At 42.7% G+C, this 12,473-nt stretch overlaps 1 protein-coding gene across 1 annotated transcript in view; it reads right to left on the bottom strand.

Moving 5' to 3' along the window:
* The window catches only part of ptprua (protein tyrosine phosphatase receptor type Ua), a 187,072-nt gene that overhangs the window by 95,805 nt on the left and 78,794 nt on the right, over positions 1-12,473 (bottom strand). The window contains exon 3 of the mRNA XM_053446672.1: positions 2,135-2,406. Coding sequence (XP_053302647.1) covers positions 2,135-2,406 — 272 coding nt within the window. The remainder of the gene's footprint in view (positions 1-2,134; positions 2,407-12,473) is intronic.

Raw genomic sequence — 12,473 nt, 5'->3', positions numbered from 1 at the left:
TTCTAGGGCTGGGCAACAAGCTTGACATCAGGGTGATAATATTACAAAACTATTCTTTTTTACATGATACATATCACATATCACAATTATTGTATATAGTTGACCGGACTAAAGCTAAACCGGACTAAAGCTAAACAACACAGTGAACCACTGAGAGTAATGATTAGAGCGCTAGCGTAGAAGACCCGACAATACAAGAACAACGTAACAAAGTTTAGCACAAACACACAAGCCCACCAGCAGCTCTCATTTTTGCTGAAAAGCCCCAAAATCCTACACTGTTCTCATTGGTTTGATTTATCTATTAGCAACAACTTTCATGGCTACAAATATAGTCATATTACTGTTCATTGCAATGATGTGGTAATGTAATGTGAAGGAGCTGAGGTCATGACTCATTTAAAATAGAAAACTCAAGTCATTAGTTTGTTATTGATTACAGTTTGCTCGCCATAATTATTTGTAATTTTACATAACACTGATTTCTTCCCAGCATGAGGTCAGCAAATCCCTAATAATAGTGTGGATTTTAACAGCCCTGATCTAATCATTCAACATGACTGATCAATCTTCTATTGATTCACTTGCATTTAATTTGATTGTTTATCAATGTCTATACAATTTTTGATTGAACGCTTAAATAACTTCTACTTTCACCAAATGAGCAACGCTGTTCTTTGCCAAAAAATTAAACTGAGTAAAATGCACATTAAAAGCTAAAGTAAATATTTTCTTGGGTTAATGCAAAACAGCATTTTGAGTAGAATAGTTGAGTAAGAAGAATAAAAAAAGACTCACCGCTCATCATTATGCATATTTTAAGGAGTAAACGCAGTCCCATACACTAACAGATGCTTCTGCTAAGTACAGACATCCACTTTAATGATCACTTTAACCAGATACAGGACAGAGACTGTCTGTTCACTTATTCCTCTGCACTGTTTGTGATGACGAGACATACGCCTGATGTCTGCAGACAGCTTGAGAGCGGATGTTTAAAATACACACACTGTTCAGTCGCCTGCTGTGGCCAGGGATTACTTCTCTTCCACAAACAAGAACAGAGAACTAACCGCACCACTAAGTTACCAGTGCATATACATAAAATTAAGCCTTCATGTTTACGGAGAGAAGGAGCGAATTGCGAAGATTAATCTTGGGATTTTAAGAATCAGTCATTGATTACCCAAACAATGTTGTGATTTAGGGTCAATTAAATCAGCTCCATTATCAGCATCATTATCTTTCATATTATAAGTAGCCACCAACCCACTGATCAGCAGCTAGAAGGTAAATCACCAATTTTTGTTTTATTCTATAAAATTTATTCCAGTTTTTACTCAACCTTAACTACCTCCCCACATTGAATTCTTACTAAAAAAGTCCCACTAACACATCAAATATGTTCATTTTATGTTGATTAAAGTAAAAGAAGTGTGTGTGTACGTGTGTGATGTCTATACATGTCTAAAATGACAAATCAATTATTATAACGACATTACATTTCTCTCTATAAACCAATGAGTTACATTCAGTTAACCAACAGTGCCAGCCCTGCTAAAAGAACAACACTGAATATTTGAAGGGTTATTCCAGTACTTTAGAATAAGTATTCCATAAAACAGTGGATTAATGAGAGACAGATTAAATATAAAAAAGTTCATATTAAAGCAGCAGACGCCAAGATATCCTGCTATCAAACACACTGGATACTGCATTCTCTATAAAAAGAACTCTGATGCCTTTCCTTGGATCCTCCCTTCCTTGCAAATGTCTCGTTAACGCTGCAGAAGACAGTTAGTTCTTAAAGTTTTCATGGGTAAAATCTGTCATTGCTAAATAAAACTGGGCACCAGCTACAAATGGTCCTCTTCCATGTAATAAAAACGAATCTTAAATAAGGGGAGATTTTCAAAGTTTTTTGGGAGATATTGAAAATATATTGGTGTGGGTTGTGCTGTTTTTTTGGATCCAATTTACATATATATAATTACAAACTAGGTTTCATTTTTCTGACAAAATGCTACATACATTTCCAGGCTGCAAACAAGATAAAAAAAAACAACATTATTTTACAGCAATGCAAGCATTTACTGCCAGTGCCGTCCTCTTGTCTTTTTCTGGAGAGTCTCACCTGGTATTCGCTGGGCCAGAAAGTGCTGACGGCGAGCTCCACCTGGTGAAACTGGCGTCCCTGGGAGCCCGAGATATTCCACACGGCGCTGCCCTTGGGGCCCCCGTTGACCCGAATGTAGACCTGCAGGTCCCCGGGGCTGTGGCCGTCGCGACTGTACAGGAAGTAGCTGAACTGGATGCAGTGGGTGTCGTTCTCGCTGAGCGGGAGCAGCAGCAGCTGAGCCCGCTGGCCCCCGAAATGTTGAGAGGAATTCACCATCATGAAGGACCCTGGAGGAGAAAGACAGATTAGACGGCTGTATCTACTATTGCTCTGGTATCAACTCAAATACTGCTCATTTTACTGTTGAAACATTGGTTGACTGAGACGGCTTATTGAGATAACATATAAAAACAAAGAGCTGATTGGAAGTAGAGTCCTGATAAAATGGAATGACTCTACTTGGTCCAAACAGCACCTGCTATACCTGCACATAAACTTCACAAATAACAGTTGTTTCAGCCTTTCCACCTGTCAGGCAGAGCTTAGTGACCTGAAATATGAAAAAAAAATAACAAGATCCGACTCTTTAGGCTTCACCTGTAACACCTCAGCCCAGGATAGAAATGTCATGTTAGTTTTCAGCCGCTGAAGAACGACTGCTTTTCTTTTTTGTTTTTTAAATCCCTGAAAAGAACCAGAGAGCAAAATTTGACAGGCTCAAGGTTGTTATCCAGAGTATCTGGGCAGGCCTCTCTGGCTATTTGTCTGTTTTTGGTCCGTCTCTGCTTCCCCCGGCTTCCTGCCTTAACGGAGGCTTCCATCACTTTTGCAGCACGGCCTCAGATCTGATGTGTTCAAAGCTGCGTTGAAGGGTTTCAGATTGGGCTTTCATTTTGGACTTCGGTTCACAGAGTCACTGCTGCCTCTCTCATCCCGGCTGCACTGCAGAAATCCCCTGGCCACAAGAGAAGCGCGGCAGTGGAGAGTGGGGGAACTAAATGGGGAGGTTTGCCAACACTGTGGAACTGTTCCTGAGCTGTAGTGGCCATTGCAGCCACAAGTGGTGATTCATTCTGTTGGGCTCTGAGTCTGAGCGGGTTTCATGAACAGGAAACAAAGCCGATCAATCACTTGAATGGAGCACCAGTTGCACTGTCCAAAACTCCAGAGAATTCTGGTTATTTTCAGTTTCTGTTTGTCACGCAAGTTTCAGAGTATTTTTTACTGGGCTGTAATTCGGCAATTTACTCTTGATTTTGCAAAGTCTGAATCTGATTTCATTCAGTCAGGAGATTTATCCCCCCCCCCCCTCAAGTTTAATAGTACAGGACCAGGCATTTGAGACATGGAGTGACTGAGGCACGATTACGACAAGTTAGTGCCTGATCAAATTGACTTCGGGGCGGCTGTGGCTAAGGGGTAGAGTGGTCGTTATCCAACCTGAAGGTCGCCAGTTTGATCCCCAGTCCGACCCATCTGCATGCCGAAGTGTCCTTGGGCAAGATGCTGAACCTTGAATGGCCCTCCATAGAATATCAAAAGTGCTGCAAATAGATGCACTGTAGGAATGTGTGTGTGAATGGGTGAATGTAAAACTGTACTGTAAAGCGCTTTGAGTGGTCATCAAGACTAGAAAAGCGCTATATAAATACAAAACCATTTACCATCCATTTACTTCAAAACCATTTTAAGATAAGACGGGTGAATAAAACAATTATACAGACACAACAAAAAAAGCAGGAAGCGCCAGAGACAGACTTCCATGGTCAGGAATGACAATGAGCATGGCATTACAGACATACAACAGATAAGACATGATCAAAAAGGAAATAGAAACAGCTAACAATCGACTATAATCTCCTGAAATTTTCAAGAGGGGGTTTATGTGAAAACGCTAAATGAATCAAAGGCACCAGGCAGTCTCCAGAGTTTCTTCTGTCAGCCACCTATTAAAATATCAGAAAAATGTCCAAGCCCATGTGAGAACACAGACGGATATGGTTCGGAGGATTCCCATTGAGCGAGTCCTCGTGCTGAAGACTCTTCTAACATGCAGAAGACACAAAACGAAAAGTGGTGTCATACATATAGCAGATGCCAACTAAGACGTTAACAGAGCCGACGACAGCCGACGCCGTCTGAAAATGTCTTTCATCTTTCTTTGAAGGTGTCATGAGAGCTCCTAAACGCTGCTCGGGTTGTGTTCCACTGTCACTTTGCAGACGATGCAATGCGCTTGTCAGTACAGATATTCATGGTTCTGTTTAAGGGGGGCCGCATATACACAAATGCTCTGATAAGTTAACCCACAGTAAAATGGCGTTCATATAGTTTAACATCCTCTATCGACATCCCACCGTAATCGAAGAATGTTATCGCACTTAGTGTGAATGAAACCCAGTAAACTATGAAGGGAAATGGCAAGACCATCTAGTGTGGTGGTGGTTTTGACAGTTTAAAAACTGACGGGTGTCAGGAGTGTCAAAAGTTAGACTCCATGAATCAAACTGACCAAAAGCTGAAATGTCACTGAAAAGTTTCCGGCTCAGCTGATGTGCAATAATTGGCACACTATAAAATGTGAAGATGCGATAAAAGCTAAGGCTGTCTGCGTTTGTTACCTTGGACTGCTTATAGTGGCCTCGGGGATCGCACAGTTTACTTCTTGATCTCCCAATCATCGTCAAACTGACTCTTTGATGCCGCCGGAAGGAGGGTGAGCGCACGCAAAGTGCACGTATAACCTTCACAACAACGTGCAGTGACGCGATGGCTGCCGCTGCTCCGAATGGAGGCGGAGCACAGAGAGCGGGACTGTGGGCTGTGTGGCAACCTAGGTGCTGTAGTTGAGCGAGAGTGCAATCAGAGCCCTGCCTCCTGCATTAATCATACTGACACGGTTATTAGGCCATAATGGCAACCAAGGGAATGCTTAAACCAGAGAGATGGCTGTAATACTCACACACTGACATGCAGGATACATATCGGCACAAACACACACACATTAATTGTTTACAGGCCCCAAAATACTCAAAGACAAGTCCTGCTGGTGAGATGTTGCTCTTTTTATCAATGTTCCCATCATTCCTCTTCCTGGATCATCATCCTTCTTTTTTCCCCTTATTTGTTTCTCATCTACCTCATTGTTTACTAACCAATTTTTGTAACCTTTTAATTCTCAATCATCGCCACCTCATTGTTGTGCAAATAGTCCAAAATGCATGCAAACAAGCATTGACAGAATAACTTATTATTGTTCAACCAAATTTATAATAAAAAGCCAATGTGTTTTCAAGAAAAGACAAAAAAATACTTGTGACGTCATTAAAAGGTGATGTGTGGATCCATTTTCACCAAGTTATAACAGACGTCCCATGTTATTGGTGAGTCTATTGTCTAAATTATACTATTCCTAGTTTGTATTGATAAGTAATTTGTTCATGTCTCAACTGTGGATCAAAAGTCTAGTTTGAGTGTGATATTTTTTTCTTTGGTGCCTATAAGGAAATACAAAAAAAACATGTCAGAAGCCAGGTCAGACCCACGGTAATCCTGGATATGAAGAGATATAATGTATATCACAAAAACCCTGCTTGAACACTGTCCAGCCCCTCCCTCGACTCCATCTCTCCTGCCCCAGAAGCACGGAGGAGACGTCAAACTGCCAGAAATAGGATAACAAGCAGCTGCTGTCCTTTGAGATCTGTCCGTACCCTTGGACAACACTAATATTTCCCCTCACCTGCTCAGGGGAGAAGCCGAGCTGGCGTGGGCTCAGTCCACCCACCACCACCAGAACCACCTCCCCCTGCCAACCACTGCTGCTGCAGCTTTGATGTGCGACTTCTCGGGGGAGCTCTGGATCTAAATTGCTTTTTCTTCAGCTATGAGAGCTGGAGCCCCTCGTCGTTGGAGGACAAGCCTCCAGCTGCCCTCATGACAGGAGAGCATTGGGACGGGTGAAGGGGATACAGTGAGGAAACAGCCTCAGCTACAGTAATGCTCTTTTCCACATTATAGGCAAATATCTCTAAACGTTTATCCTATTTAGTGAATCAAATAAAAGGCACAGGGGTGGCGCAGTGGTGCAGTGGTTTTCAGTTTTCACTCCAGCTCCATCATAAAGACTACGTGCAGATTAAAGTTACATTTGAGACTCTAAATAGCTCGTCGATGTGGATGTGAAAGGTTAAATCTGTAAGTTTGATATGCAGGCGACCTGTCCAGGGTGCACCCCCCCTCTCTAGCCCCTGCAGCCCTTTAGAGTTGACCATACTTCTCGTTTCCTTTCTACGTAAGTTTTTCTATTTCTTTACTTCCTAAATATAATGTGAACTTATTCATGAAGATAGCTTTGATAACCTTACCCTCCATCCTTGAGGACACACACATGAAAGTTCATTGAGGTGAATGCCACCCCTGAGACTGACATGGTACGATCCAAGAGAAGAAGACGTCTCACTCTGTTGAATTTTTTGGTCACTGAAGGCGACATTTGTCATTTTAAGAAGTTAAATTGATGCTAAGCACAGATTCGACACATGAAGCTGCAGCTGAATGTTTTCAATGTTGCATTGCTAACGATACTTAGCGTCAGAGCTTAGTGAATCTGTATATTTATACAGCCACTGTGTAACTACTGCTGCTGCGGCTAAATAATTTACATGCACATTTCACTAGTAAGCAAGCTGGATGCTGCACTGTAGAGCCCGGCTGTCTTAGAGGAGCTGCAACACAAAGAGGCTGAGGTAGACAAAACGCAACGGAATCTAAAAGGACTGCAATTCGATCTTCATTATTTCAGCCGATACCAATCCATTAAAATGTGTGTGGATCAGTCTGATAGCTACTGATCGACAGGATTGGCTCAGAACATCTCTGCTAACATCTGTTCAAACTGATGTTAAGCCACGACAAACTAACCGAGAAAAAGGTCCGTCTCCTATTTATGACATTGAATTATTACATGTGTTTTATTAATATATTTAGAATTGAGGTTAAAACAACAAACACTGTCATGGTGACAATAATGTGATGTTTATTAGAGACACCCACTAATTAAGTTAAAAAGAAAGTACTTTTAATCCTCCAGTTACGTATTTTTTATTAACTGGCAGTTTTCTCTATTATTTTGCCAGCCCACTTATATCATTGAAGGTAGGCTGCATTGTATTAGCTTTGTCAGCTAAGTGTGCCTAAAAGACTGGCAGCTGAGTTTATGGTTTGATGCCCTTTGAGCAACTGCATAGAAAAAACTTGAATGGCACCGAGGAGAGTGCACTCCTCCACCAAGGCCCAAGGTCGCCTTATAAAACCTAAATAAATTCAGTGGATGTAGTTTGAACATGCCTGATTCTTTGTATCAACTTTCAAAATTGTTCTCAGAGAAATTTAGGACAATTTTCTTAAATGTTTAAGTCAGATAAAAAAAAGAACCTGGATCCCGATCAGCACCAAGTTTCTTAAAAATCGTTTCGATTGTGTAATCCTGTGAACGAAGAGCAATCGAACCAACGCTGATGAAAACCAAATCTCCTCGGTGGAGATGGATATCTTAACAATAACACTTGACTGATTAAGTTGCTAAATAACATTGTAATCATTGTGAGTTGGGTCCAGCTCTTTGTCACTTGTCACTCCCTTGTCACTTGTCACTCACTTTGTCACTCCCCCTGCAGCTACAACCCCAAGCTCTTCAACTTTCTCTCGACTAACCCTTAGAAACTTGGGCTGTCACTTTTTATAAAAAAATTCAAGGATTAAATTAAGCATAGGTGGAGAAGTTCCTATTGGAACTGTACTGACATCAGACCAGCTGGAATTCTTCCTGCTCCAGCAGAGGGCGCACACTATCAGCGTGACCTACTGACCAATCCTCCTCCAATCAGTCACTGACCAGCTGAAGAGTGACTTGTGGTTCTAAAGAGCAAAGTAACTCTGTACCATGCAATCTGTGGACTCACCCAGTGAGGCAGCAGAGGAGGCACCACGGAAAGGTTGAGGACATGTTCATCCTCATAGGACGTGGTCCTCTATTAGATAAGGTCCTGATCTACCCCTCGATTTGATATCCCTCTTATTTACACTTCTATATTGGTATCTCTTACAGCGCGTCTATTCTACTTCCTGTATTTGTCTAATTTTCCCTCCTTTGTGATTGTCTCTCCCGCCCTCATGTGTTTCAACTGTGTCCAATTATCCGAGCCTCCCTTGTGTATTCAGTGTGTGCGTTTGTCTGTTCTTCTCCCCTGTGTTACCTCATGTTGCTGTTCTGTTCCCCAGAGTCGCCTCCTGCTTCCGTTCCCTTGTGTTCCTCAGTGTCTTTTGAGCTGGATTCTCCCTTTGCATATGCTCGCCTGCCAATTTTTATTTATCGTCACTGCGCCTCTGGGCCTTGGTGTCTTCTGCGTTTGGGCCCTGACTATTTTACACGGCTTCATTATAATTGTCAAGCCACACTGATGTTGTTTTGGTAAGGAACACCACAACAAGTTGAGCCTTGAAGTTGTGATGTTTTCATGGCTAAGGTCTTCACAAATATTTGGCCGTTTTACACAACCAGCAGATACAAAGCTAAATAAGCATTCATTTGGAATCATGTTTGTGGCCCCAGGATAAATGTAAGTCATTTATGTTCCTCTCTTGTGCCTCATTTTCTCTTTTATTTTTATTTTGTGTCAGTAATTCTGTATAATAAGGGTGTATGACCCCAAGGAATGCAATGCAAGTAAATGCCAGGATCATTAAGCTGTTATTGTCTGTTTTTACTTGTCCAGTCTTATTGATTAAACACATTACCCATCTTGTAACACGTGATTCCTTTTTTATGCCGTCTATGGCCCACAGTGCACAGGGTCTGTCCGAAACCCACGAAAACTTCACAATTTCCAACAAACCCAAAGAAAAGTTCAAGTTTAAAATTAAGGAGTTTCGTAAACGGAGGTTTTCTTAAGAGTGCATGAACTTCCAGTTGAATTTTGACCGCAATTTTGGCGTCAGTTTGGGAATTGCTCACATCAATGGGTTTTATAAAGTTCTTTGCTGGCAGCTGTCAGGACAAGAGCTTGATGAAAGTGGTGAGATGGAATCAAAACTGTGACGTCACAGACCAGGAACCCACACCATTTGAAAAATGAGAGGAACCACACAATCTTTCCAGGTTGTTCACTTGTAGTGAAAACTTTTGTGATCAAATGTTTGTGTAAAAATATGGATTGGTGCAGCTTTAAATCACAGAGCAGCCCAGGAGAAGAGATGGGCCCAGCTGCTGAAGGTTAGAACAAAGGCACAATTTGTAAAAAAAACAAGCCAGCGTCTCTTCATTTTAACATGATGGAGGAATTCAACATGATTGATGCACTAATTAGAAACTTGATGAAATTCATAAAGATAGCTTTGATAGCCTTACCCAGCATCCTTGAGGACACACACATGCAAAAAGACACATAATGGAGGCGCGCACACACACACACACACACACACACACACACACACACACACACACACACACACACACACACACACACACACACACACACACACACACACACACACACACACACACACACACACACACACACACACACACACACACACACACACACACACACACACACACACACACACACACAGGTCGGTGTAAGAAAAATACATCCACTGCAGAGAAATTCTCCATAAATCCATAAAAGCTGATAAGGTTCCATCTATTTCTCCCATGACCCTGCCAAGGGCGAGGGAACATGCATTAAGAGATTAGGGCACGGCTTCAGCTCCCTGAATTCATATCAGAATGTGGGGTGGGAACCTGAGTCATAGGTCTGCCTGCTTTTATCACACTTACACTGAGGGGAAAAAAGGCAGGGGGAGCCGAAAGTGGAAAAGAGGGGCGGGGAAGTGCAGCAAGAAAGGAGGGGGAGATAGCGAGGGCTTTTATCTTTATGTTTGTCTCCATCATTTTTCGTCAGCTTCCCTCCTACGCCATCAATAACGCTTTGTATAACTCCGGCGGGCCCTTTCTACCCAATGACAACACCATCTTTCCTTGAAAAAGGCCGGGTAAAACCTAACGCATTTTAATCAAATTTTTTATCTAACACTGTCCATCTCTCATCACCACCTCCGCTCGCCGCGAGTAACAGTTAACAGTCCGGCTTCTGGTGAGGTTCATCGAGATTGCATGATTGGTGAGAGCGAGCCGGGCTATTTTCCTCGACCCTGCTCCTCCAGGGCATTTGGAGAAGGTCACCCTAGATTTTCAATTTGGTCTGTGAATTTGGTCTTTCAGATCTTCATCTGCTTTCTGTCTTTTGTTCTTTTTTTCCCCTCCTGATATCGCATCCCAGAGCCATAGTGACCTCAGATGATATTGCACGTACAAGTATTGTGAAGTGCGGCGAGCGTAGATGATTGGCCGGGCCCAGATTGGTCTCACTGTTTGCTCCTCTTTCTATCTGTGGCTGCTGTCATCTGCTCACTGCGGCTGGGACTTGTTTACTGGAGCCAAAAGGCGATGCAGATTTTGCCATTTACAAAGTGACACAGTGCTTACACCGTGCAAATGGGGAAATCTGCAAACCAACAGCAGCTGGTCATGAATGCGATACTGACAGAGCCTAAACAGCCCGCGAACAATACGAGTCGGACTGCAGCTGACAACTCCGGCTAATGAATTCCCCAGGTGAGACTCAAGAGCCCAGCAGACAGCCTGGAGACCGCTCACAACTACAGAGTCATTACTGTATTTCTACACTGGCGCTTCCAGGATGCACCGATTAGCAGCAGATACGGAGTGAAAGGTGCCAACAATGTTGCCTTTTAGTGTTTGTGCACATGCTGCTGCAGCGCTAACACTGGAGCTGCTGCTGCTGTGTTTATTCTCTGCACACCCACCAACTGGAGAGGAGCTCATTCATTCCCGAACCCTTGATCTCAAATGCATACTAAAATTAAACATTAGCTCACAGAAATATGTATCTGCTGGAGCCACATTAGTTCAGAGAAGCCAGATTCAATGGTAGCCTAAATGTCGCTTCTGCTGTTGCAGACCTTATCCAACTGTCAACCTCACAAAAACAGAAGAGGGATTTATCTTCCAGAGATTTCAGGGCCCATCGACTATCATGCGACCACTAGTGACCTTAGGGGGGAAGCGGTCAATGGTCTATGCACTTTAGATATCCGGGCCGAGACTCTGTCTACCGTTTGCCATATGCTGTATACGGTCCAGCTTATTTATTTTATCACAGGAGTCAAACGTTTCTACACACAAAAAAACTAACAGTGATTCTTTTTGTAGGTGTATTAGGTCCAAACGGTATTTCGGCTAGACTCCATGAAAAACTACCAGCATATGAATGCAGATCAATTTAAATGCAGAGAGCCGATGCATTTTGGTCAATGTGTTCTTCCTCTTCTGATCTCCACACGGGCTGCAGTCAAACTAGAATCTGTTTATAGAGATAAAACTTTCAGTAATCGGAAATTTTGGCATTATTATCATGGTATAGTTGTGTCCCATGAAAACCAACAGAGTCAGGAAATCTTCGATTGCCCGAGAATTACACATGATTAACACGTTTAAATGACAAATCCTCAGAACCACTGCACTGTCACAAAATGAGTTATTTCAATATTTTAATTAATCAATATACAATGGTTGCCTATCGTTGAGGAGCCAGTGTTAATGTCATTAGAGGGGAGCATCGATGGCTCGTTCTAAAGGTAGAGAATGCTGAAAATTTTACTGTTTTTCATATAAAACAAGAAACTTATCCACCCACCATTCAAAGTAAGTATTCCTACAGCCTAGACTAACATCTGCATGGAGAAAAATGTGATATTGTTCCTTTTGTACCTTTCCGGCTCAACTTCTGTTCCAAGAACACGGTAAGAGCATTTCCCAGCAGGAGATCAGGGTAGACAAGTAAACTGATTGGCCGCCTGTGGCCGATGCTGATGAAAAAGTTTTTTTGCAGCCAAACTTTTCTCATTGACAAGCTTGTTGACTGCCCACACTTCAGCTCCACCTCCCCAGAAGCGGTGTTTAGTAATAAAACGATGGACTTCTTGCTACTTGCTTGCAGCATGGATTCAGGGTTGCCCAAAAATAAATCTCATCTTGATCCTGACCTCGGGCCTGAGACAGCGGTCCGGAGTCGGAGTCCGGGGCCGGCTGACAGAGATGTGTGTGGTTACGTGGGAGGATGCGGGGGAATCTTCTCTGTGGCAGAAATCAATAGTGCATTAGCAGCCGTGCAGCGACAACGTGTGGGCTGACTATCCTCCCTCAAACCACTACCAGCTCACTGCCCTTCTGCTGCATCTTGATACACCCGCCCTCAGCCTCTTCATCTAA

This window comes from Pleuronectes platessa, chromosome 18 (assembly GCF_947347685.1).
Source record: "Pleuronectes platessa chromosome 18, fPlePla1.1, whole genome shotgun sequence".
In the NCBI taxonomy this organism is placed as follows: Eukaryota; Metazoa; Chordata; class Actinopteri; order Pleuronectiformes; family Pleuronectidae; genus Pleuronectes; species Pleuronectes platessa.
Note: the sequence above shows the minus strand (reverse complement) of the source record. Positions and strands in the feature narration are given on the sequence as shown.